Here is a 27466-nt window from a genome sequence, read left to right on the forward strand (position 1 = left end):
AATATATAGGCATTTGATATTATCTATGACATAACATGTTATTAGAATATTATTATACAACGCAAGTATTGTCAAATTAGTTGGATTTAATTATTCATGTATCAACTATATTAAAATAAAAAGTAAATAGATCATTTGACATGTGGCATAATAAAGTTTGATAATATTTTTTGATATTCAACTGATATCTTTATATAGACGTTGGAATTTTTAAGCTACAATTAATAATATATATTTAATTTGAATTATCATTAGTTTAGTAATTCGAACGATTTATCGATAAAACTTAACTTTATCTGAACATTGTAAGAGGACACTAGTGTTTTATTCTTTTCTTTATTTCCACGTTATACGTCTTATCTATTACAAGATATTAGTTTCGATTCAAGAGAATCGAAATAATTGGAAATAGTATACGATAAATTTCCCGCCAAAATGTTATAGGTTTGTTGGATGCCTATTTATCGTCTGCTTCTTTCGTTCCATTTATATTTTTTAGTATCTGATATTGTTTCTTGTAATAATCGTTTATTCAAGTAATATATTAACAAAGGAATAATGAGCGAAGCACAAGGTAAATCATATTATGGATATATTTATCGATCAAATGTAAAATCTTTGTTAAGGCTACAATGAATTTAAAACAATGGCAATAATAATGTATACTAATGTTTTTATTATTTTATATTTTGTAATTAGAATCCCCTTCAGGTAGAACGAGAAGGCAAAAATCTGGAAAAAGTGCATGTATTTTAGCGTTACAAAAATTGAAACAATTAAAAGGTAGTAAGCACAAGTATGAGATTGACGAATTAGAAAATGTTTATGAAGAGGTCGATGAACAGGAATATAGTAAAACTGTTATAAAACGTCAAAATGATGATTGGATTGTTGATGATGGTAATTAATCTTATAATATATGATATAAGTATATAGAAAAAATTACATTGTTATATTCTAAAAATAGGTGAAAGCGGATACATAGAAGATGGTAGAGAAATCTTTGATGATGACTTAGATGAAAGTAGTATTCAGCATGCGATGAAGCATGGTAATTCAGGACCTAGAAAGAAGAAAAAGAATATTACTAAAAGCAAAAAGAGTATTCAAGATATGATTATGCTAATGCCTTCTAATAAAAAAGTTAATAATACTGTCGAAGATGATATTTTAGGAGACTTAATGAGTGAACTTAAAAAGGAAGATACCAAAAAAGTATCTGATTCAAACAATGGTAGAGCTAAATTTTGTAAAACATATTGTATAAATAATATGTAAGTAATTTATTTTATTTTATATAAGATATAATTAATACCAAAAATAATTTAATATATTATTTTATATAATTTTATATTGTTAATAAATATAAAGTACTATATATGTCTTTGATATTAGGAGTAATCAAGATGTAGAAAGTAAGAAAAAAGTAACAACAAGTGACAATGATATATGTTTAAGTATGGACATAGCTAATGATAGTGATAATGATGAACCAATGTTTGGTACATTAGAAAAAATAGATTCTAAGAAAAAATCAATAAATATCAATAAGACATCAAATAATGATGCACGTCCCCAAAGTACAAGTCAAGAAATTATTAATGATGTCAGTGATGAGTCCCAATCATTATCCATAGATAAATGCAGCAGTGTGAAAGAAGTATCAGCTAGTCAAATAATTGAAGATGAAAGTCTAGACATCAGTGAATATGTTGGTGATGTGAGTTTTAATTTTGTTTAATATTCTGTACAAACAAATGCATACAAGTATTTATCTTAATTTAGATTATTAATTCTGATCTAGTTGTTTGAAGTAGATTTTGAAAATTCAAGTTTAAATGAAAATGAACATTTGAAAGGATCAGTACCCACAATTTCGAAACCTGAAAATCATACTAAGACTAAATCTCTAACACTCTGCAAAGATTCTGATATACTAGAGGAAAATTCTGAAATTTTTAATCAAATATGGAATGATGATTTTGGGATGCAAGCAACAAATGTTGAAGTTTCTGCAGAGAATGCAGATGTGTCTATACCATTTATAAAAAATTCAGCTGGTGAACAAATTTTTCGTTTTTACTGGTGGGATGCATATGAAGATTCTTTTAAGCAACCAGGCATTGTATACTTATTTGGAAAAGTTTATGTTCCATCTACTAAAACATACTGTTCTTGCTGTCTTACAGTAAAAAATATTCCAAGAAGAATTTATCTTTTACCTAGAGAATTTGTAAGTAAATATTTTCTTACTTTCTTTGAGAAATATTAGAAATAGAAAGTATTTTAATCATGAATCACAATTATTATAGAATTAAAAAATAAATTTTAGATAATTTTAGGTAAATTTTTATAAATTTTAGATAAAAAATTCTTCTGATTCAGAACCAAGACAAACTAGCATACATGATGTATATAAAGAATTCAATGAATTTGCTAATAAATCAGGGATCAAAGAATTCAGATCTAGTCAAGTTTCTAAATATTATGCTTTCGAACAAGAAGATACACCTAAATTTTCTGACTACTTAGAAGTTAGATATTCTACAAATTATCCACTTATAGATTCAGGGTATTCAGGACCTGCTATAGAAAAAATTTTTGGAACTACAGTAAAAAGTTTAGAACTTTTACTTATAGAAAGAAATATCAAGGGTCCTTGCTGGTTAGATGTCAAATGTGCAATTCCTACAGGAATACAAACAAGTTGGTGTAAATTAAATGTATGTTTTAGTACGAATTATTTCTTTAGCAACGATTTTTTTTTATTAATTTAATCTTGTAAATATTTAATTAACAGATAACATGCATGAAAATGGAAAATATTTCTGTTAGTTCAGAATCTCAAAATTTAGCAATACCTCCAATGGTAATAGCAACGTTAAACGTACGTGTATCTGCACATGCAAAATCACAACAAAATGAAGTTGTAATGGTTGGAATTCTTCTTCATCATAAATATAATATTGACAAAGAACGGCCTAAACCACCACATTTATTCAAGCAAAGTTTTTGCAGTATGTTGTGTGCTTAATATGTTATTTAAGTATACTTAAATAACATAGCTAATATAGTCTTCTTAATTTGTTTAAATAGTTATAACTAAGCCACGAGATATTCCATGGCCAAGACAAGCACAAGGAGTATTGTCAAAAATCAAATATACTACAATAATAAGATGTGAAAATGAACATGATTTACTTGAAGAATTGCTTAAGATAATAGAAAATGTAGATCCAGATTTATTTATTGGTTATGATTGTGGATTCCAATTCGATGTTTTGTTACATAGGATTTTTAATCTTAGGGTATCCAACTGGAGTAGAATTGGGAAATTAAAACGTAGTGTACATCCTATTATTAAAGTAGGTATCATATTATTTATATTAAAAAAAAAAAGAAAAAAAAAAACAATTATAAAACTTTAGTTGATAAAATAAATCTTTTCTAGGGAAAAATTAATATAGGTCAAGCAATGGCTGGCCGTCCTCTTTGTGATATACAAATTTCAGCAAAAGAATTAAATTTAAAAGTTAGGAGTTATGATTTGCAATCACTTTGCATAGCAGTAAGTGATTTATATTATTCTTAAATTATTTATTGAATTATTTAAAATTAAATTAAGTGAAGAATAAAGTGTGTACAAATCATATATTGTACTGTTTAGGTTTTAAAACAAAATGAAAATGAGTACAAAGAATTAAAGCCTGGAGAATGCCCTTTATTTTATAATACAGTAGAAAAAATGGAAAATCTTATAAAACGTACTTTGATGGAAGCATCATATATTTTGTCTATAACATTTGAACTTGAAATATTACCACTTGCATTGCAAATTACTTCTATAGCTGGTATATATGAACTTTAATTTTAAATATTAATTATAAGATGTAATATTTATTTATATTACGCGATGTTTTCAGGTAATATTTTATCAAGAACATTATCAGCTGGTCGAGCAGAAAGAAATGAATATCTTTTATTACATGCTTTTCATTTAAAAAATTACATAACGCCAGATAAACAGCAAGGAAAATTAAAAAAAGATATTGAGGGTGGTAAGTTATATGATGATAATGAGTTAATAATTAAATATCGCATAGGTATATTTATGAATATGTTTTAATATATTTCTATATATATATATATAGATAATCCTCGGAGAAAAAAGGCAGCTTATGCAGGTGGTTTAGTATTAACTGCACAAAAAGGCTTTTATGATACATTGATTTTATTAATGGACTTTAATTCTTTATATCCTAGTATAATACAAGAGTACAATTTATGTTTTACCACAGTACCAGGTGCAGCATATGCTGATTATGAGGTAAAAATTATAAGTTTGTAAATTTATATAAAATAATAAATATATAATATATATCTATATATATATGTATAATTTCGTTTAATATAAATTATATATGTAGGATTTAGAAATACCAGATTCGAGTTTAGAACCAGGCGTCATACCTACAGAAATACGTAAACTCGTGGAAAGTAGAGTTGAGATTAAAAAATTAATGAAAGCACCAAATATTTCATCAGAGTTAAAAGTACAATACAATATACGACAAATGGCTTTGAAACTTACAGCGAATTCGATGTATGGATGTTTAGGAGCAACCCATTGCAGATTTTATGCTAAAGGATTAGCTGCTTTAATAACATGTAGGTTTCATAAAAAAGTTTGTTGTTATTATATTAAAATTACAAGATAATTACATCTTTGCAGCAAAGGGTAGAGAAATATTGCAAGATACAAAACGTATGGTGGAAAAATTAAATTACGATGTTATTTATGGAGATACTGACTCTATAATGATAAAAACTAATATTCTTGATTATGATGAGGTTTTTTCTATTGGAAAAAAGGTACAATTGACGTTTTCATTTTAGCTTAGTTTATATTTTTGTAACATATATTTTATATCTTTTATTTAATTATGAATATTTATGAAACAGATCAAACAAGAGGTGAACAAGTTGTATAAAAAAGTAGAATTGGATATTGATGGTGTATTTCGATATTTATTACTTTTGCAAAAGAAGAAATATGCTGCTGTTACTATGACTAAATTACCAAATGGAAAGATACAATTAAATCAAGAACACAAAGGTTTGGATATTGTAAGAAGAGATTGGTGTCAATTAGCTTGTGAAACTGGAAAGTTTGTATATTAAATGCATATTCTTTATTTGTTGTTTTAGTAATTATAGAATTAATAAAGTAAGTATAATTTTGTAGGAGAATTTTGAATCAGCTATTTTCCGAGCAATCGAATGACACTCGAGTGGAAGAAATATTTAGTATTTTACAAACTGTTTCAAAAAGTGTCAGAGAAAATCAAGTACCTTTGTCTTCATTAATTGTTACTAAGCAACTTTCTAAAAATCCTCATGAATATCCTGATAGAAAACAAGCGCATGTTTCAGTTGCATTAAGATTAAATAAAGAAGGTGGTAGAATGTGGAAAGTTGGTGATACTATATCCTATATTATATGCGAGGTTTTTATTCACATTTATTTATTTTGCAAATAATTAAAGATCTATGTTTAATGTTATAATATATCATTTTAGGATGGAACAGATAAGTCTGCTACAGAAAGAGCTTATCATATTGATGAATTTAAGAAAAAGGATAATTTAAAAATCGACATTAATTATTATTTGATGAATCAAATACTCCCAGTTGTATTAAGGATTTGTGAACCAATAGAAGGAATAGACGATGTATTATTGGCGAGAAATTTAGGTACTTGTAATGAAAAGAGATAATATTTTTTAGAATAATATATATATATATATATATTTTTTTTTTTATTATAAATAGGTTTAGAAAATGTTTATAAATCGAAAGCAACAGTTAATGAACAAAACAATCTTAATGCACCAATTTTGATAAATGAAGACAGATTTAAGTATTGCTTTCCTTTAAAATTCAATTGTAAAAATGAAAAATGTAAAGCTGAAGTTACGCTGAATGGTGTTACATCCCTAATTGTGAGTAAAGAAAAAAGTTGATTTACTAGAGAATTAAATTCTAATATAATTATTAAATTATATATTCACAGGCCGAAGGTAATCGTCTATCATTAGGTATGTGTCCTAATCCAGAATGTACAATGCCTCCATGGAAATATCTTAAGGCTATACAAAACGAATTGCAACTCGCTTTGAGATCTCTAATAGATACTTATTATGAAAGTTGGCTGGAATGTGAAAATCCTCTTTGTTCATATAGAACTAAAAAATTACCACTAACTTTTAATGCAAAGTATCCTAAATGTCCTAAATGCATGGATGCTTTTATGCATAGAGTAGTAAGTACACCATTTATTTTTTTCGTTACCGATTTTAAAAGGACAATGTAAATATTAAAAAGCATTTATTTGATTTAGTATTCAGATATGCAACTGTATAATCAAATTTGTTTTTATCATCATATTTTTGACATAAACCAACCTCAATACAAATGTAAGTACTATTAACAATTTTAATTTTTAATTTAATTTTTATGATCTAAAGAGTATTTATTTACATAATATTTTTCACTTATTAGCTCTATTAAGCAACTATTCACGAGAAGTAATATCAGCATATGAAACCTTAAGAGAGACTACTGAAAAATTCTTAAAGTGTAATGCATATTCAGTTATAAATTTAGGTGCAATATTTACATGCAAGCATTCAAAGTATTCTAAACGATCCAATAATTTTATTGAAAATGATGTGTCTTATGAAGAAACACCTAATACAGAAAATCTAATTATAGATGAATCAGATGATGAATTTATAATAAATCTAAGTAACAAAACTTTTTTAATGAATACGGACACTTGAAATAAATGTAATCGATGCATTTTTTTATTATATATATTATATTTTTTATATCTCGGTAATATTTTGTAATAAAATATTAATGTCAAAAACAACTTTTTATCGTATAAGTACTTGTTATTTATTAAAAAAAAGTTGTACAAGTTTATAACCCTTTAAACTAATAAATAAATGTTTCGATAGTGCATAAATAAAACAATTCTACAAGCTTCTTTTACGTACGGCGTATTAACTCAATTTAGTTATCGTCTTACTGTTTCTGCATTTCTAAATCGTTGTGTATTATTATTATGTATATTATTATTATTATTCTTTTAAAATCAAATTGTACAAGCAATTTTTAAATTTTGTTTTCGAAAATGCTTGAAAATCACATTTTATGACAAAAATAAAATTAGTTTGTATGTTTCGCCGCTAGAAGTCTCAATAGTAGTCGAATAGAATTCAAGGTCACGTGATATCGTCGTTCGTCCAAATCTTAAATTTAATTTACAAATAAAAACTAAAAAATAAGAAGCAATTTAAAAAAAACGTTACAAAATCATGTCTTTTTGTAATACAAAGGACATTGCCAAAGAATATAATAATTTTTTGGCAGCTTATCAAGAATTAAAATTTTCAAAACTTAATCAAAATCAACATAAAATACTGGACATTGAACGACGTTGTCTTGCTGTGAAATATTTAACAGCAAAAAGATCGTGAGTTTATTTTCTTCGAGAGTCTTTATTTTCTTATTCTTTAATTTGTCACATTAGTTGAAATATTATCGAATTACAGGGGCTTTGAGGATGTAGCAACATGTTTGCTCGAAAAAGGCCTAGAAGAATATCAACAACAGATAGAAAAGAGCGGGAATTATTGGAATTTAGTTGAAATGAAAATTGCTGAAAGTAATAATGATCCATTACAATGGAAATCAGGATTAAACGATGTAAAAACAGCAGTTGATTTCGTAAAATGTTTGCCATGTCAAGATGAGAATACTTCGTCATGCAAAGAAAGAATTGTTAATGATGGTTATATCCAGGATATTGTTGATATGTGGAAGACACAGGATACAAGAAGGAGAAAATGTAATGTACAAACACGGCCAATGTATGAAACAATTCAGGCAAATGATGATAAAATTTCTCTTATAAATAAGAATTTTCAGAAAAATGAAATAAATGTTGCTTCATCATCTGCACGACATTATGGTGACAAAAACAGTCGTGTAGAAGTAAGTTATAAATTTGTTGTGTGCTAAAATATAGTGTGTTTACAATTAATAAAAATTTAGTAAAATTATGAAATTTTTTTCTTTAGTTTAATAAAGAAGAATTTCAGAACTTAGGAAATCCAGGTTATTCATTTAAAACTGCTAGAGATGAACTAAGTGCTCAACAAAGTTTAAAGAATAGGCCAGCACAGAAGAAGACATTAGGTGGTAAATCTTCTATTAATTCTCGATTTGTGTGTCCGTTTAAACGTGAGAAAGAAAAAGTAATGCATTGCCAAGGTAACACAACAGAAAATGAAAGTAATTCGACAGAAGTAGAAGATGAGAGGTTGAAAAATATTGATCCAAAAATGATAGAGCTAGTTAAAAATGAAATTATGGATTTACGAACAACAGTTTCTTGGGATGATATCGCAGGACTTGAATATGCTAAAAAAATTATTAAAGAAGTAATTGTATTTCCTATGTTAAGACCTGATATTTTTACTGGCTTACGTAGACCACCAAAAGGAATTTTATTATTTGGACCACCTGGTACGGGTAAAACATTGATTGGAAGATGCATTGCAGTACAAAGTAAATCAACATTTTTTTCTATATCAGCAAGCTCTTTAACTTCAAAGTGGATAGGTGAAGGAGAAAAAATGGTTAGAGCATTATTTGCTGTAGCTAGAGTACATCAACCTTCAGTTATTTTCATAGATGAAATAGACTCTTTACTTAGTCAAAGATCAGAGACAGAGCATGAAAGTTCAAGAAGACTTAAAACCGAATTTTTAGTACAACTAGATGGTGCAGCAACTTCTGAAGATGATCGCATTTTAATAATAGGTGCAACAAATAGACCGCAAGAATTAGATGAAGCAGCACGTCGTCGTCTTGTTAAAAGACTCTACATTCCTTTACCAGAGTTGGAAGCACGAAGACAAATTGTAAATAATTTGTTAACATCGGTACCAAATAATATTACAGAGCAAAATATTATTGATATTGCTCGACAAGCAGAAGGTTATTCAGGTGCTGATATGACTAATTTATGTAAGGAAGCTAGTATGGGACCTATTAGAAGTATTCCATTTAGTCAACTAGAAAATATACAAACTGAAGAAATTAGATCGGTAACATTTGATGATTTTAAAGAAGCTCTACAAAATGTACGTCCTAGTGTTTCTCAATTAGATCTTGCAGTCTATGTTGATTGGGACCGCACATATGGTTCTGGTTTCCTACAGAATGATAAGGTATGATAGAAAACTATTAAAAAATTTCATACTAATATATGAAAATAATGATCTGATATTTTACATTCTAATTTATGATTTTGCACAAGTGGATAAAACAAACTACAAGCGCAATAGGGCAACATTGTTTTCCCATTATGCGCTTGTTCTGTCGGTATATAAGCCTATATAAATAATAGACTTTTCACGCGTAACTTAACAATCGAGTTAGTGTATCACAAACATTCTTGCATGTAGCAAAAATAGCAATGAATCTGACAAAAGCAAGAAAAAACCATATGCCAGATTATACTTCTCTGAAAATAAATTAATTGAAGTGTTTGTTAATTGTTCAAACTTTATGTTTTGTTTCTAATTGATTACTCATATAGATAGCTATTTACAGTGCTATATATTCTATTTATTATGACAAATAGAATTTTTCAGTGAGTTTCTCTAAGAAATTATTTTACAATTCTATTATATTTAATTTATTTATTTATTGAAGTATGATAAATGTGTGAAATATAATTAATGTAAAACATAAGTACATTAATGTTTATTAAAAATTAGATCCAAAAGATTTTGGAAATGCATTGAAATATGAAGCCATTTACCCGATAGTACTTTCGTTATATAATTTAGACTTAGATTCAATATATCGTAGTATATTTCAATGCAAATAAAATCGCTCAAATTATCTAAACTGTAAGACTATGCAGTAGATGGTGTATTCAACGTGGAGGAATTAGTACCAGCAGTATCATTGTTATAAGCTTCTTCATGTACAGCAGCAGCTAAATTTTGTGCATCTTCTACAAATACTGGATGTAATTCTGCAATTCTGTAATACAGTTAAATAATTTAATAATAAAAATACTAATATTATGCAATCTAATATATTAATAAAGATTTATTGATAAATGTATAGATGTGTTGATAAAAATTTTATCTTTTAATAGTATCTACATCTATAAAATGACCCATTAGATAAGAATCTTGTAACATAGCAATTGCAACAGAGTTTTCATACAATCCAAAAAATGATGAAATGATATTATCAATAACTTCTGGTCTTTTACTTAAACGCTGAAATACATTATACAAGAGTCTTTACTTTCTTATATATTTAATGAAAAGTATATTATATCATTGATAATTACATGTAAAGCACTTCTAAATGCAAGATTTTCAATAAAAGATTTAAACGTAGAAGCCAATTGTAGGATATTTTTTCTTATGATATATATTTTATTGGTACTGGAGGTTCTACTTCCTTTTTCATTAAAAGATACACCATTGCACTACTTTTAAGTCCACAAGCTTCTAAAGTTCATCTTCCAGGATACATCCACAATATATAAGTTTTGTTTAATAACACGTTATTAAATAATAAATTTTTGAAAGGTATGAATGATAAAGATAGGTTAGAAAAATAAATTCTCTAAAATAAAAATGAATTAATTTTCTTACCAAATGACTCCTTGGATAAATTAACTTTTGCCGCAGTCTTGTATATTAAATTTTCTATTCTATTTTTTAAATTAATGTCGCGTAATTTGATAGTTGTCAAATTTTATGAATTCGATCGTATGTCTAGTATTAATTCTGAACTCATAATGATTTATTTAAATGATTGAATTAATCTTTAAATAATTTAAATGAATAAAACAATATTTTCTGCATGAATTGGCTAATGCTTCGAAATAAAGTAAATAATTCTATACTACACTATTTTTTCTTTATTTGAAATAATACGCATCATTGACTGAATAAGCAAATGCCAGTTCATCAAGTTTTTTCTTTGTGTATGTATTCTATAGATGGCGACTCATTACATACTACAAAAAATTATCTATAAATCTGTTCAAAATAATATGGACTTTAAATGCATTATTATCAATGTGAAAAGAAAATTACGATCTTTACAAAGGAATATAATTGAATATTATTCAATGAAATAATAGGTGGATTTGTATATATTTTTTTCAATGATTTTAATAATTTAAATACATTTTAGTAAAATTATTTTCATATCTACGATTTGTATAAGTGCAAAAAGAAAGAGGGGCCACAATAAATATTTAAAAAATGCAATTTGATATTTGAAATTATTTTATATTTGTTAGGTTGGATTGTTCTCATTGGATTGTACACATGTAAATACATGTGTGTGTATATATTCGATCGAGCCTGATATGTGTTTGCGAATGAAATTGTTCGTTATAGATTAGAACTTAATTCCAAGATTTATATTTGTAAGTTTCCACTCTGATTTTTATATAAATTCTAACACAGTCATAATCAGCAAGAGCGCAACAAATAATGTCGACGATGGAAGGTTCGCTTAGTAAATGGACAAATGTTGTTAATGGATGGCAATATCGGTGGTTTGTTTTAGATGACAATGCTGGCTTATTATCATATTATACTGTGAGTATCGTTGAAAATTTACATAAAATCTATGAAATATATTAGTATTCTTTACAGGTTACTCTTTTCGTCACAAATTCGCGGCTTTTATAATTAATTTAATTAAGATTTTATTAAATTGATTTATTTTGCATATCACATAAATCGAAAAATTTAAGAAAATCAAAATTTGTATAATTAAGAATAATAATTTATTTTTACGTTAGAAATGTATTTTTAATAAATAATTAATATGATTCTTAGTTTTTAATAAATATAAATGCCATTCAATAATTCTTAGTTCTATCTAAATAAGAAGCATTGACAAGACTAAAATATAAACATATTTTATTTTTTTAGAGTAAAGAGAAAATGATGCGTGGTGCTCGTAGAGGATGTGTACGATTAAGAGGTGCAATTATAGGTATTGATGATGAAGATGATAGTACATTTACAATAACTACATCATCATACAAAGATGATCCAAAAACTTTTCATTTCCAAACGCGCAATGGTGAGGAACGTGAACGTTGGGTCCGTGCTCTAGAAGATACAATACTGCGTCACTCGCATGCGGTATGACTACAAACACATCATTTTATTTTTTTTTTTATAATATATTATTTCATACAGATATGTAGAAAAATTATGGAATTTATGGAATTTAGCGATGGGATCCAAAAAAATCACCACCCAAACAAGATTTCAATCGTAAAGTGGCAGAAGCAGATGCTTATCTCCAACTGTTAATTGATCAAATAAAATTAATTGAAACAAAACAGGAAAGTATAGAAACAGAAAGTGAAGAAAAGCAAGAAAGTTATGCAGCAGTTTTGACACAAGCAAATGCAATGCTGAATTCTGTTAAGCATACCATTGTTCAATTACAAATTGCAAAGGTATTATAGATATTATATACTTCATTCTTTTGAATCAAACTTTTTATTCTCTTGTGAATGATTCTAGAACACAGCTATACCTGTTAATGGTATATATAGAGGACCTTCTACTGATACAATGAATGCTACACCACCTATAAATCATGGTATTTATGTGATTATTTTTATATAAATCTATTGTGGTTTTTCGAATATTGATTTATGAAATATTTATAGTTGCAGTTACAGAACCAGAATCAACAGTACAAACTGGTATTGAATTGGGTTCAGAATGTACAGAATCAAGAATACCTAATTTATCTAATGGTTGATATTCTAATTTATTTACAATAAAAAATATTAATTTATTAGATTTATAGAAATTATTAAATGTACTTTATTATGTTTTAGTTGTAGATAACAGAGATCTCCCAGTACCTCAGTTTTCATATTCCTCGTCGGATGAAGATGAAGATTATTATGATGCTGCTGATGAATTGTCACCTCCCCTGACAGCACAAAATCATATCACACTGTAAGTATATTTATTTCATATTTTTACCCAAGATAGGTGATAAATTAACGAATATTAACAAATATTAACATTATATTAACAAATTAATATGAGGATATGTATATACATTATTTAATATTATATAATGCATTAACACACTGTGTAGTAGACGACGTGAAAGTGATCGTTTTCAATCAATTGGAGAAATTGCTGGAGATATGCGTAAACAATCTCCATTACCACCTGTGAAGGGAGATGGTTCTGTAGACTATGATGGTAAGTACCTATTAATTATTATTTATCTCCCTACAATATAATAAAAAGAAATAAAACGGTATTTAGAATAGGTGTAAAGCACTTTAATCGTATGACAAAATAAGTTATAAATGTTTTTTTTTTCATTTGTTGTATGTATATATTTTATATATATATATATATATATATATATATATATATACAATTTATATTTTTTTATGTATATTTTTATTAAAATATTTTATTATTAATTTTTCTTATATATCGTAGAAATTAAAGAAGTAGGATAGTAAAGATTTCTTTTTTCCAAAACTCATCAAATTTGTAATGAATATGCTGTCCTCTAGAATGTGTTTTAAATGTCGGTAACACAGATTTATCGAAATTGACTTTACCGATCGTTGTGATTATTGATTAGATAGTATGTCACATAATATGTGAAGCACTGTGTTGTGTGGATAGTCAATTTTCTTTGAGAAATTTAATAATTAATTTTAGAAAGAACAATTGAATCTATATTGGAATATTACAAAACATGATAACGAACTATCATACAGAGTTATATGAAAGTTTTGTTGATGTTTGTTCAATATATGATCAAATTATTGTACAACAAAGTATTTTGCATCAACCATAGCTGATTTTGACAGAAGTGAGAGTTTTTAGGAATGGATACTAGTTGGTATATTCTACAAAAACAATATGTTGAACATAGATATAAATAGTAAGTTATGCATTTATCTTTCAAAATGCAAGGTTAAGTTGATAATAAATATTAAAAAATACAAATCTGATCGTTGACTTATTTTCAAAATAATAAGAAAATATCTATTAATGTATAAATATTACAATCGTGTTATTATTTTTTTTTTTTATGATAAAATGTGTGTATCTACAGCCTTGTACGAGGAAGAGAGCGACACAGAAAGTTAGTATCTTCAAATTTTAAAACTTATACTTAATAGCTAACACTTTTTTAAATTTAAATTATTATCTTTCATTTTAGTGGATTCCATGGAAAGTCATGGATCAGTTGTGACACATCTTCTGTCACAAGTAAAAATTGGTATGGATTTAACAAAAGTTGCATTACCTACCTTTATTTTGGAACGTAGATCGCTTCTTGAAATGTATGCAGATTATTTTACTCATCCTGATCAATTTGTAAGGTAAATATGATTTGTTTGAAAAATAATATTATAAAAATATTTAGAAAATAAAGTAATATTAATGTATACACATATAAATTATAGCATTGCAGATATGCCTACACCTAGAGAAAGAATGGTACAAGTAGTACGCTGGTATTTATGCAGTTTTCATGCTGGCCGTAGATCTGGTGTAGCTAAGAAACCATACAATCCTATATTAGGTGAAATTTTCCGATGTCATTGGAATCTTGTTAATGAAAATTGTACAGATGATGTAAATATTGATACAAAAAATGTAATAGAGGGACCGGTTCCATGGTGTAAAGAAAATCAACTATCATTCATCGCTGAACAAGTCTCTCATCATCCTCCAGGTATATACATTGTATAGTTTATAAATAATTTATAGTTATACTCCTATTTTTTTTTTTGTTTTTTTTTGTTTCTTTTTTGTTTTTTTTTTTTTTTTTTTTTTTTTTTGTTTAAAAATATTTACATGTATATGTTGTAGTGAGTGCTTTTTATGCAGAACATTATGCAAAAAAAATAAGTTTTTCTGCTCATGTTTGGACAAAAAGCAAATTTTTGGGACTCAGTATAGGAGTGCATAATATTGGAAAGGGTTGGGTAAATGTACTAGAACATGGTGAAGAATATGTTTTAACTTTTCCGAATGGTTATGGCAGATCAATTCTTACTGTTCCCTGGATAGAATTAGGAGGAACAGCCACTATAAGTTGTGCACAAACTGGATATCATGCAACAGTAGAATTTTTAACAAAACCTTTTTATGGTGGGAAACGTAATAGAGTTACTTGTCATGTTACTCAACCAGCAGATAAAAAACCATTTCTTGTTATAAATGGAGAATGGAATGGTGCTATGGAAGCAAAATGGGTCGATGGAGTAAATATAAAATATTTTATGTGCTTTTTTGTATAATCATGTATATATTTATTATAATTATGTTGTTTTTATTGTTTTAGCGAGTTGAAACATTTGATGTAAGAGAACTTCCAATAGAAAAAAAGTTAGTTAAACCAATATGCGAGCAAGAAGAATATGAATCACGAAAAGTGTGGCGAGAAGTAACAATGGGTTTACGTATTAATGATATGGATAAGGCCACAGCTGCAAAATACGCAATTGAACAAAAACAACGAGATGAAGCCCGTCTACGCAAAGAGAATAATGAAACATGGCAGACAAAAGTAAATATAATACTCCTATATTGTGAAGAACTGTTATTTACTTTGTGATACCATTTATAAAATGTACACTTTTTTATTTTATAGCTGTTTAAAGAGATCAAAGACAATGGTTGGGCTTATACTGCACCACTATCTGAAAGATTGCATGTTTTTCACAATGAAACAAGTGCAACGTAGATGCACATGATGCTTAATTACAAAATGAAAATGTAAGTATTGCAGTATAATATGATGTTTGTGGCCTAATTCTTTAAAGAAAACTACAATTAATAAAATCTTATTTAGTGACATTAATGTCCAAAATATTATATACTTATGTTATCCAGAATTTATATAATTAGAACAAATAATTAAGACTTACTTTATTTTAATTGATTATATAATTTTGGTATATAAGCTTTTATTATACAAACAAAATAGAGGATGCAAGAAATGAAATTATTTATATTAATTGTAATTAATTAGTCTTAAAGATTTATTTTTATAGAACTATCAGTGATAGATGCATACAATACATCTCAATGCTTATACTGTATAATGTACGTAATTAAAGAAGAATGTAAGAGTAATTATAATATATAGTCTATAAATTATTTATGTATAAGATTTCATTTATAACTCAAGTTACATATGTATAATTTTAAACATTCTAAAATAATTGATAAAATAATATATCTTGCTGTTTTGAAAATTCATTAAAATTGAAATAATTCACATTAAAACAATTAATCAAAGATTATTAAATTTCCAAAAGTATTATAAATGATTATCTTTAATGCATATGATTCTTAAAATCTGCATGTTTATTATATTTTATATCATTGTCTATTAATAGTACAACAGCAGTTGTAGAGTAATATTAATACAATGAATACTTATGAAAGATCATGTGATTAATTATTTTCGTAAAAATTTATATAAAACATTGTTTTCATGAAAGTTTTTAAGTATAAACTATATAATTCACAAGCTTTTCTATAACTTATATATATATGTTGGTTGCATCAAATACATAAAAAATGTTAACAATAAGAAAAAGTAGCAATTCAAAATGTATGTTTCTCTTTTATGATATGGAGATAGTTTTATTAGCATTTTCAACATTAATTTTCTTGATGTTTGTAAAATTATACATATACATATGTAAATCGATAAAAGTTAATGAGAGAAAATGACAATTACGTACATACACTTTAATTATACGTATACATTAATATTATACATACTTTTTTTTTATCTTTCTATATTTTCTTGCATCAAATTTAATTTGGCAAATAATAGGCACTTTAAAAAGTAATAAAAATTATAAAAGTATGTAATTTATGTTTAATTTTTTAGAGCTGCTATATCTAAAGCAGTGGTAATACTTTTAAATAAAATTGGAATATAGTGCCAGAATATAGGAAATTAATACTGTACAATACAGCCTAGTAGCATAGTAGTGGAAATAAGTTAAGAAAACTGTAAATCGATGATTCAATAAAATGTTATTAATTTGTTCAAAAAAAAAAAAGAAAAAAAAATATATATATATATATATATATATATATATATATATATGTATATATGTGTTGTATGTACTATATCATGCATAACATGATACATGAAATTTAAAAAAATAAGTCATTTGATAAATGATATATTTTCTCATATACATTTTTTTTTTTTTTTTTTTTTTTTTTTTTTTTTTTTTTTTTTTTTTTTTTTTTTTTTAACAGACAAAACAGGTAATTACTTTATTCTATATTTATATAACCAATATAATAATCCTCAATGGTTTTATAATGTTTTGGAAATCGTTTTGTTGATAATAATAAATAATTAAATGCAGCTTCAATCATAGATAAACTTACTTCATAATTCTTTGCATTAATAGAATCTTCAGGTAAAATCATTTTGTCTGTTCCATATTTGTATAATACTTTAGTAACAAAAGCTTCTTTTAGATTAATCTTGCCATCGTTACATTTTATATTTCCTTCTGTAAGTATACCTAACCTTATATCCATTGGTTTAATTACTATATAATGCGATTGTTTATCTAATAAACATTCTAGAATAATTTCACCAAATGTATTATTATTAATGAAATTTTTAATAATTGTTATAAAATCATGAAGAGGATTAGATACTTCTTCGATAATTATTTCATCAGTCTCCAATTTATAATTAATGCAACAATCCCAAATCTTAAATGAACTATCTTTATTCTGAATTCCTACATTTGACAAACATCTGTTACATAAAATATCTTTTTTATTTTTTCTGTAATTGTAAAAGACATTACTATTTATTATTGAAAAGAATGGACCATAAAAAAGATCTAATTCATTTGGATGTAATAATGATATGAAATCTATGTCTTTTTTACTGCAGAACCATTCAGATGGATCAAAGTCGACACTAGGAAGTGGCAAAACTCTTTGAAAATAAAGCTTGTTACAAAATACATTCTTACAACATGTACATAATATCGTACATTTGGAATTTTTAATTATTTTTTTCTTACTTTCTAACGTATTAAATTGTGTTTTTGTATCTGTAATAAATTCTCTTTGAAATGATCCAAATTCTGAATCTGATGGCTGTGTATGTAAACGAAAACACACCCATCTATCTATTACACTCAAGGAAGATAACGATGTTGGTACAATTTTTATATTTGGTAATGTGATATATGTTACATTTTCTCCTATTGACAACATAATACTTGCTTCCAAGAGTTTAATTTGTACTTTATCTAAGGTTATGGATTTTTGCATAAATAGAAAAACTGTACAAGATCGAAGACGAGGTCTTAATTCTATTGTAATCAATTCCATATTTTATAAAATTACTGTCCTCTTAATTTTGATACACTTCCTTCGTTTCATGGACTTCTTCACTACAATGTTAAAAAGAGAAATAATATTTTTACTTTGTAAAATCCTCCATGCACGAAACATACTGTATACAACTTAGACATACTACTTACATGATTCTCCACGTGTATGTTTACACTTTTTAATTTAGTTTCGATTACGATGATCTTCAGTTTTCTTTATTTATAAGGCTTTTATAATTTGTAAATATATTCAAATAATAGAATTTTTTATTGTATAATAACCTTTCCATTTAATCTTACTTCGAAAATCATCAAACTTAAGCTTAATCAGAAAAATATTCACCAATCAGTGAACTTCTTCTGTCCGCCATTTTATGAGAGAATTATTTGAAAATTGTTAAAGATGTTTAATGGAAAGATGTCTTGTTATACTTATATCTGCATTTCTATTGGTTATTTAGATTAAGAAATGTGTCGACCAAAACGAATCATTGTAATGCCTATGAGAGATAATTTTGAATATTAACATTATGGAGTTTGTAGCGCGACCGTTATGAATAGTGTATTGTTGAAAGATGCAGTGAAGTTATAAATGACGAATTGCAATCGTTTGATCGTTTCATTTTAATTATAATTTTATACAATTAAATCGTTATTTTCTTATATAAATGATATGTTCATTATGTAATTATATCAATCCGGCAAAAGATTACTATTTATTTATTTGAATGTAGTGATATAAATCGCATTGTTATTTATGATAAAAATTAACTTTTTGTTAAGTGATCATATTACGGTATGAACAGTGCATATGGATATCTGTAAGAAAAAGAAAAAAATATTCAAATGGGGAAGACATTTGGTTTTGTCATAACAATTATTTAAAACAAGTATTTAAAATATAGTAAGTAAAGAAATTATATATATATATATGTATATATATATATAGATATATATTTTTGATCAATTGAATTAGAAACATTTTGTTAGATATTATAAATAGCTAGAGTAGATGATAATGATATTGTTTATAAGTACTATCTATAGAATACAAAGATGTTAGCGTCCAATGATAAGACAGATGAAAAATTTAAGTCACCTTCTAATTCACAAAATGGAAATGAAAAGAGGATACATAGAAGCAAGTTTCAAACATTTGATAAAGAGACTAGTAAATTAAAACAGGAATTAGTAAATTTAAAAAATGAAGATTTGGTAGAAACAAAAAGAAATTTAGGTAATTTTTGATAGTATGTGTGGTTCAAATCTATCTGAAAGCATTTTAATTTTTTTGCTTTATGTACTTTAATTATATGTATGTATATATTTATATATATGTGTATATCTATGCATATTTATATAATAGGAGATCAAATGGATTTTGAAAAATCTTCTAAATTGGAAACTAAGCATTTATCTAAACACAGTTCGGAAGGACCTTTTTTTGAATTTAAATATTCTAAGCATCCATTATTGCAGTCAGATAAATATTCAAAGGAAAAAATGGAATTAGAAATGCAATTAGATTATAAAAAAAAGGAGATACAAGAAAAACAAAAGAAGATTCTTGAACTGCAAGATAAAGTTCGAGAAATTGTCCAGTTAGAACATCAATTGGAAGAAAAAGTAAAACGATTGGAAGCTTCTAATAAAGAAAGGGATAAACTAGAACGAGAATTAATTACAACAAGATCAGAATTAGCAGCAGTAAAGAGGACATTAGGTACATAATTCATGAATTAGTCATAGATAGAATAATGGCAACATTGTGACTTTTACAAAGTTGCCATAATACTTTGAATACAAGAGAAGATTATATACTTATCTTTGCATCATATTCATATAATTATATTTGTAAAATATAATTATAAATATTATTTATTATTATTGTTATTTATTATTATTATGTTTATTATTATTACTGTTATTTGTGATATAAATAATCATAAAACATTTTTGAAAATATAGTGATACAGTAGATGTATTATCTTTTATTGTGTTCTGCATAATTTATCTTAATGAATTCTTTAGAATTGGAACGTCAAGAAAGGAGAGATTTAGAGAATAAAGCTCTTGCTCTTATAAAAGATGCTAAGCGTAAATGGGAAAATGCAGAAAAAGAAAAAATTGTGCAACTTAACAAACACATTGAAACCCAAACTACACGCATTACAGAATTATGTACAAGTAATAATGAAATGAGTTCAAGATTACAGAGAGCAGAATGTGAACTTGAAACTGCAAATGCTGAATTACATAAACTTAGATTATTTCAGGTTAGTTATATATATTGTAGAATTAGTTATAATAAGCTAAATTAATTTAAAAATATTTTTTAAAATGTTTATTGTGTTTTATGCACATATGATTGAAAAAAAGTATAATATAATATAATTTTTATAACAGACACAATACAAGGAATCTTTAGCTAAAACCCGAGAGCTTAATCGACAAAGCGTTCAAGGTGTTGAAACAAAATTAGAAGAAATAGCAAATCGTTCGCATAACCAAATATCTGAATTACGTGCAAAATTAGATTTTGAAATAGCCAAAAATACGGAATTAGAAGTAAAATTAAGAAATGAACAAGATTCTAATCATTGTCGTCAGTCAAGGCTCCATGTTGCTTTGGAACTAGCTCAAAATGAACTTAAAGATTGTCAAGAGCAATTACGTGCGGTACAAGTTACAATACCTGTAAGAGATACAGAAATAGAAACTTTACGGAAACAGTTGCAAGAGAGAACCAAACAATTGGAAAATGCACAGATATCAGAACAAACATTTGCTAATATGCGAGAACAACTTGAAAGATTGAAGGGAGAAAATGAACAACTTAAAAAACAACTGGAAGTGAGAATTTACTTAAATTATAATATATTAATTAAATAATCATGTCTTCTTTTATTTCATATGTGTGAATTACATGAATTGTTTACACCTGTTATTTTTTTAGGCAACTAAATCTGATTTAAATGATACTATAATGAATTTGGAACAGAATGAAACTCTTGCTTTAAACTTAGAGCAAGCTACGCAAGATAAAGTTGCTTTGCAGAAAAGACTACAAGATTCTTTGGATAAAGAAGGTATGGTTTAATTATTTTTAAAACAAAAGAATCTACATTATTCATTTTATTTTTTGTTTTACTTCAGAGGAACATTTACGTAAAGTTGGCAATTTGGAAGAACTATTGAAACGCTTGGAGCAGAGTGTTACTAAATTGGAAGCCGAAAATGCTAGCCTTAAAAAATCTGGATTTATGGAATCAGGCACCAATGTAATTTCTTCAGAAAACTTGCTTGAAAAGAATACACATTTACAAGAACAAGTACAAAAGTTTGAACAGCAACTCGACGCCTTAAGAGAAAATGTTTCTGCTGAACGACAAACAGCAAGGCAGGCTCAAATGAATTTATGGAAAAAAGAAAAAGAATTGTCAGATTGTAATTTGGATAAACGAATTGCATTAAGAGAAGTAAAAACGGCTGAAGGAAAAATAAAAACATTGCAGGAAGAAAAGCAGAAGTTATTAGATAGAATAAATAATAAGACAAAAGAAGATGAAGAGAAGTCAAAAAAATTATTGAAAGAATTGGATAGCGCAAAAATATCTTTAACAGAGATTACAAAAGAAGCATCTAGAAATAAACAGCAAGCAGATTCAGCGCAAAGGGTAAAGCTATAAATTTTTTAGATCACATGTATACGCGCACGCGCGCACTCGCGATCGTATACACATAAATATACGTGTGTGTGGGTGCATTTATTTATTTATTTATTCATTCATTTTTTCAAATTTTGATCTTATTATTATTTGCAATTGCAGGCATTAACGCAAACTAATCGTGAGATAGAAGAACTTCAGTCTACGAGTGCAGCATTACGGAGGGAAGTAGATGCAACGCGTAAACAAATGCGAGTATATCAAGATCGTATAGATAGCCTGAATGCAGAAAATAAGCGCTTATCACAATCTAGTATGAAACATAATGAAGATAAAATAGAGTTAGAAGTGAAAATAGAAAAATTAGAACAGGAAATTAATGGTTATGAACTTAATATCGAACTTCTGAAGGAAACTTGTACTGTGCTTGAGGAACAACTAACGGATTATGAAAGATTAACGAGTGATCATGAAACTCGAGAAAATATGTTAATCCAAGATAAAATGAAATTACAAAAGGATTTAGAAACTGCGGAAATAAAATTACGTGAAATACAGACAGCACATAATGAAGAGAAAAATTTAAAGCTGACTGCTGAACGCAATGTTCAAACATTAGAAACAGAAATAAATGATATAGAGAGCGAAAGGAATAGTTTAATTGCTCAAAGAGATCAATATAAAAAATTGGTACAAGAATTAACTGAACAGGTTGAATCTTTAAGTATGAAATGTGGTGATTTAGAGTGTGACTTTTCAGAAATGCAACGTGCATTAGAAACTGCAAAAGCAGAAGCAATAATTGTTAAGGAAGAAAGTAGTCAACATTTAACAAGTTTACATGAATTAAAAGAAGTGAATTATTCGCTGATGGCCGATTTACAAAATAGCATAGATCAAGGACAAGATCTTAGACGCAGAATCACAGAATTGGAAAATGTCTTAGCTGAAATGAGGCAATTCTATCAAGAGAGAGAAGTTAAAGCAGAGAGTACTCGGCAACAACAAGCGAAATTAATCGATTATTTGCAATTAAAATTAGAAGAATGTGGTAAGAAAAAGAAAACTATGTGCGACAAAATTCTTGGTACCAAACAAAAAGAGAATATTCCTCCTACCAGTACAAGTATGCCTATTGGATATCGCGAATTAGAAAATCAACTTACCAAAGAACGAGCGAAGGTGAAGTCATTAACGGATCAGTTATTAGCGTATAAGGCTATGCATATATCTGCATCAGCGCCTTCTTCGCCATCTTCTCCAGATATAAAAAGGCCTATGGTACATGTTATGGAAACAACGAACGACATTTTAACCAAACGTTTGTCACCACAGAGAATGGGCCATAATATTCCACATAGATTTAACGTTGCATTACCGATGCGTGCTGGAAAATGCACTGCGTGCTCTGATTCTATTCAATTTGGAAAACGTGCAGCTATTTGTAGCGAATGTCAAATAATGACACATTTGAAATGTTCATTATCCGTTCCTGCAACATGCGGTCTTCCTGGAGATTTCACTAAACAATTTAGTAAAACTTTAAAGAATAGTGAAGACAGTCTATCATCTTTGGGCGGTAGCATTCAAACATTATCTATAGATCAACCAGATAAACCTGATATGGTAGATACTTCAGTAAGTATTAAAATTTATTAAATAATTTAATATAAACAAATAGATATAGATTTATCCAATTTATATTATATGTTTTATAGAGTTCTCACAATGTTCAGAATAATAATAATGATATTTCAATGGAAGGCTGGGTAAAAATGCCGGCACGATCAAAATCCTGCTGGGAAAGAAATTACTTGAGATTAGAAGAATCTCGTTTATGTATATATGACCATCAACCTTCGTCTGGAATGGCACCGATGCATAGTTTAAATCTAAATGAAAAAAATGGTTTTAATATTCTGGAGAATATACAGCAAGCTGAAGTAATTGAAACTGCAAAGTCTGATCTACCATTTATCTTTAGAATAGAATCCAATTCTTTAACAACTTGTTGGCCTACATCTAGGCTTGATATTATGGCTTTAAGTCAGACTGATAAAAAGAATTGGGTGAAAGCTTTAAAAATTATTACTAGTCAATGTTTATCTGTTAAAACAATAAAAAATGAAAAGTATCAAACAATACTTAGATTAGAAAAACATCAGGTATTATTTTTTTTATACTTATTAAATTTATCCTGAATCCATGTTTCACACAAGTTTCATATATATTTTCAGTTGGACATAAATTGTGTAGTAGATTTGGTGGGAGAAAATGTTCTTTTGTTAGGCGCAGAAGAAGGATTATTTTCATATTGTGGTACAAAATCGAGAATACTTACAACAATTCGTGGTGTAAAAAAAGTGCATCAACTATCCTTACATCCTCATTTAGACATAGCTATAATGATAGCTGGTGAAAATAGACAATTGGTCTATTGTTCTTTGAGACAATTAAGGAGTAATTCGCTTGCAGCCGAGTGCTCTAGACCAGCGATAAATACGAAAGCTGTTTTGACGGGTTCTGAAAGTTGTCATTTCTATCAACTACAAGACTTATTCCTTTGTGCTGCATTTGCATCATACGTAATGTATGTATTACAAATATTATATTTAATTTTTAAGCTTCGTTCTGTGAATCGTATATGATAAATTTTATTATTATTATTATCATTATTATTATTGTTATTATTATTCGATTTTATTAATACATAGATTATTTAAATGGATTGTCGAAGAAAATCGTGAAGGTTTCATTAGAATTCGTGAGTTCGAAACACCTAAACCTTGCAGCTGTGCTATATTTACCAAACATCGTCTTATTGTTGGATGTAATAAATTCTTTCAAATCGATCTCAATAATTATTATGTCGAAGGTAAGGCATAGAGAAATATTGACGAAAATACATTTTATACTTATCATATAATTAAAAACGATTATGCAGATTTCCCAGAACAAGATGACAGTTCAGTTAAAGAAGCATTATCTGGTGTTGCAAAACTTGGAATTTTTCCAGTTTGTGTATTAAATGTATCGTATAAGCCTTCGATGATAGAACTTTTGCTTTGTTACAATGAATTTGGCGTGTTTGTTGATGAAAATGGTCACAGAACACGAAATATTGATCCAACATGGAATCATTTACCATTTGCTTTTGGTAATAAAATATATATATTTTTGATATTGTTATTTATTGTGATATACTCATAGAAATTATAACGTGTTTCATTTTTTCAGCCTATCGAAAACCATATCTATTTATCATACATTTTTCATCAATTGAAATAGTAAAATTAGATGCAGAGGCCTATACATTATCGTCTAAAAGTCCTGAAAGAACTCTAGTTGAACTTTCAAGTATACGATATTTAGGTGTAACTAATTCGAAAGGAATTTATGTTGCATCTGTTAATTCTTTCCTTCAGTTATTGAAAATAGAAGGTTCTTTCAATATACCTGATCTAAATGGCAGTATTACAAGTTTAGATACATTGTATGTAATTATAATATTTTTATAAGTAGTTCGTTTTTTATTTTATAACATGATTTGCTTATTTTATTTCTTTTAGGATACAAGACGATGAAAGTACTTCAGAATTCAGTTTTACTTCAAGCCTTATGGAAGCTTTGGATGGTCAAGGGAAGAAAGTGCACTTTGCTGATGTGTCTAAGCATTAAAATTTCGTTTTTTAACTTTTATTGAATAATTACTTATTATTTTGACATACATTCATCGTACATATATATCTTAAGTCTGGATAGCATACAACATATTTACTTACATTGTATATTCATCATTAATTAATTACTATTTGGTTATCAAAATAAGACACTATTTGCGTTCATTTATTATTATTATTATTATTATTATTATTTTTTTTTTTTCTCCTGATCGTTATAAGATATATAATAGTTTCGATGTAACGAAGAAATAATACCTAAAAGATAACGTTTTTTTTATTAAAACAAACCAATTAAATAATACACTTTACTGTCAATTGTTTATAGATTTCATTTCATAAAAATTTAATATTACAAATGCTATAGAGTATGGTATTATTTAAGGCGCATAATGACGTGTTAACAAAACACGTATTAAAAGAGTACAAAGTAAAAAAAGTATAATTATTTTTTGTACTATTTAATTAAATATTATATACGAAAACTAAAGATATTTTGCGATAATTTTATGAATATATATATGTGTGTATTTGTGCGTGTTGTGTGTGTATATATATACATATATATATATATATATATATAAAAAACATAATAACAATATAATATATTTTTTTGACATTACACGTTAATAAAAAATACTTAATTTTATAATTTTATAATTTAATGTAATTTAATGTAATTTAATGTAAGTCACTATTGATATAATAAAGATATTCATTATGTTTTGTAAATACTGTATATATGCAATTTCTTTTTTCTTAATAATGTATTATTTAAATATAATATTTATTCATTATTATTATAAGATCGTTTATTATGTTGAATAATCTTTATTTTTATATTATCTCAATTTTTATATTACCAATTTTCTTGTAATATTTTAATTCAATTTTATAAACAATCATTTTTTATATAACGCAGTTGCTTGAAATGTATTAATATTCAAATAATATAATAAATACAGTATTATCCATAAATAAATCTAAAAATATGTAATAAATGTAAATAGTTTGATAGATAATAAAATTAATCTATATGCATTATGTAAAGTGATGAGATATCCGGCAACCTTTGAGTCTTGAATATAGATGTATAGACGATTATTCATTAAGAATTGTTTTATAACAAAAAAAAATGTAGATCTTTTATGTTCGATATAATATTTTTAAATTTATAATATTGCTACTTATTATTTATTATATATATATATATATATATATATATATATATATATATATAATATTATAATTATTATAATAAACATGTTATAACGATATTTATAAAGCGAACGGTGCCGGATAAATAGTGTAAAATCTAAATTAAAAATTTTCTACTATCAAATATTTAAGATATTACAGATGAAATTTGACATCCTTTTATCATCGAAAAATGCTGTTACTTTGCCGACAATTAAAATCATTCAATTTATATCCTTTGAATTCATAATTATGAATAAATGATGATAAATAATAGAATTTTATAATAAATCAAACGAAAGCGTGAACAAATTTTTTTTCTCTTCAATTTAATTATAATAAAATTTATTTTAATTTTATCTTTTCTTGTTTAGCTATAAATTTAATATTTTGAA

General features: G+C 26.5%; 4 protein-coding genes and 1 long non-coding RNA gene across 13 annotated transcripts; 3 read left to right on the forward strand and 2 right to left on the reverse strand.

Annotated features, from left to right (window-relative positions):
- Positions 1-361: 361 nt before the first annotated feature.
- LOC124949571 (DNA polymerase alpha catalytic subunit) lies at positions 362-6996 on the forward strand. Its single transcript, XM_047494845.1, has 21 exons — positions 362-574; positions 700-900; positions 968-1274; positions 1396-1720; positions 1805-2233; positions 2364-2723; positions 2801-3017; positions 3097-3365; positions 3452-3568; positions 3668-3851; positions 3924-4058; positions 4152-4327; positions 4428-4668; positions 4733-4872; positions 4963-5168; positions 5246-5507; positions 5580-5754; positions 5833-6002; positions 6074-6322; positions 6401-6476; positions 6562-6996. Exons 1-21 carry the CDS (start codon positions 559-561, stop codon positions 6840-6842), a joined length of 4536 nt encoding a protein of 1511 aa, XP_047350801.1. The 5' UTR covers positions 362-558; the 3' UTR covers positions 6843-6996.
- LOC124949573 lies at positions 585-11214 on the reverse strand. Of its 4 annotated transcripts, none has more exons than XR_007101103.1 (4): positions 10755-11214; positions 7094-10125; positions 947-1063; positions 585-732 (listed from the first exon to the last, which is right to left on the reverse strand). It is a non-coding gene; the product is annotated as an uncharacterized LOC124949573 (long non-coding RNA). The 4 variants fall into 4 exon arrangements; XR_007101101.1 differs by having other exon boundaries at positions 7062-10125; positions 10755-11213; XR_007101102.1 differs by having other exon boundaries at positions 585-1063; positions 10755-11211.
- Positions 11215-11360: 146 nt separating this feature from the next.
- Positions 11361-17215, forward strand: LOC124949572 (oxysterol-binding protein-related protein 9). Its single transcript, XM_047494846.1, has 13 exons — positions 11361-11714; positions 12054-12269; positions 12362-12592; positions 12660-12738; positions 12809-12898; positions 12983-13106; positions 13252-13361; positions 14239-14268; positions 14347-14509; positions 14594-14865; positions 15003-15397; positions 15478-15702; positions 15787-17215. The coding sequence occupies exons 1-13, from the start codon at positions 11607-11609 to the stop codon at positions 15877-15879; spliced, it is 2136 nt and encodes a 711-aa protein (XP_047350802.1). The 5' UTR covers positions 11361-11606; the 3' UTR covers positions 15880-17215.
- A 59-nt stretch (positions 17216-17274) lies between these two features.
- LOC124949575 lies at positions 17275-18902 on the reverse strand. 2 transcript variants are annotated; one of them, XM_047494855.1, is made up of 3 exons: positions 18677-18902; positions 17416-18586; positions 17278-17382 (listed from the first exon to the last, which is right to left on the reverse strand). In XM_047494855.1, exon 2 carries the CDS (start codon positions 18522-18524, stop codon positions 17439-17441), a length of 1086 nt encoding a protein of 361 aa, XP_047350811.1. In that variant the 5' UTR covers positions 18525-18586; positions 18677-18902; the 3' UTR covers positions 17278-17382; positions 17416-17438. The 2 variants fall into 2 exon arrangements, with proteins under 2 accessions (XP_047350809.1, XP_047350811.1); XM_047494853.1 differs by having other exon boundaries at positions 17275-18586.
- Positions 17456-26425, forward strand: LOC124949574 (citron Rho-interacting kinase-like). Of its 5 annotated transcripts, none has more exons than XM_047494849.1 (14): positions 17456-19430; positions 19562-19763; positions 19893-20249; positions 20558-20802; positions 20933-21379; positions 21483-21615; positions 21683-22203; positions 22357-23832; positions 23913-24359; positions 24432-24784; positions 24909-25069; positions 25139-25351; positions 25432-25687; positions 25764-26425. In XM_047494849.1, the coding sequence occupies exons 2-14, from the start codon at positions 19583-19585 to the stop codon at positions 25870-25872; spliced, it is 4899 nt and encodes a 1632-aa protein (XP_047350805.1). In that variant the 5' UTR covers positions 17456-19430; positions 19562-19582; the 3' UTR covers positions 25873-26425. The 5 variants fall into 5 exon arrangements, with proteins under 5 accessions (XP_047350805.1, XP_047350804.1, XP_047350806.1 ...); XM_047494848.1 differs by having other exon boundaries at positions 19574-19763; XM_047494850.1 differs by lacking the exon at positions 19562-19763 and having other exon boundaries at positions 17457-19430.
- The last annotated feature ends 1041 nt before the right edge of the window (positions 26426-27466 follow it).

The sequence above is a fragment of the Vespa velutina genome, chromosome 6 (genome assembly GCF_912470025.1).
Source record: "Vespa velutina chromosome 6, iVesVel2.1, whole genome shotgun sequence".
Classification (NCBI taxonomy): domain Eukaryota; kingdom Metazoa; phylum Arthropoda; class Insecta; order Hymenoptera; family Vespidae; genus Vespa; species Vespa velutina.

Bases quoted from the DNA above. Each gene is read 5' to 3' on its own strand.
- LOC124949571 (XM_047494845.1), top strand. The intron at 1,275-1,395 runs GTAAGTAATTTA...CTTTGATATTAG, and splicing joins ACATATTGTATAAATAATAT to GAGTAATCAAGATGTAGAAA. The intron at 4,328-4,427 runs GTAAAAATTATA...TTATATATGTAG, and splicing joins CAGCATATGCTGATTATGAG to GATTTAGAAATACCAGATTC.
- LOC124949572 (XM_047494846.1), top strand. From the start codon at position 11,607: ATGTCGACGATGGAAGGTTCGCTTAGTAAATGGACAAATGTTGTTAAT. The intron at 14,269-14,346 runs GTTAGTATCTTC...CTTTCATTTTAG, and splicing joins GGAAGAGAGCGACACAGAAA to TGGATTCCATGGAAAGTCAT. The intron at 14,866-15,002 runs GTATATACATTG...TATATGTTGTAG, and splicing joins AGTCTCTCATCATCCTCCAG to TGAGTGCTTTTTATGCAGAA.
- LOC124949575 (XM_047494853.1), bottom strand. From the start codon at position 18,524: ATGGAATTGATTACAATAGAATTAAGACCTCGTCTTCGATCTTGTACA.
- LOC124949574 (XM_047494849.1), top strand. From the start codon at position 19,583: ATGTTAGCGTCCAATGATAAGACAGATGAAAAATTTAAGTCACCTTCT. The intron at 20,250-20,557 runs GTACATAATTCA...TGAATTCTTTAG, and splicing joins AGCAGTAAAGAGGACATTAG to AATTGGAACGTCAAGAAAGG. The intron at 24,360-24,431 runs GTATTATTTTTT...ATATATTTTCAG, and splicing joins TTAGATTAGAAAAACATCAG to TTGGACATAAATTGTGTAGT.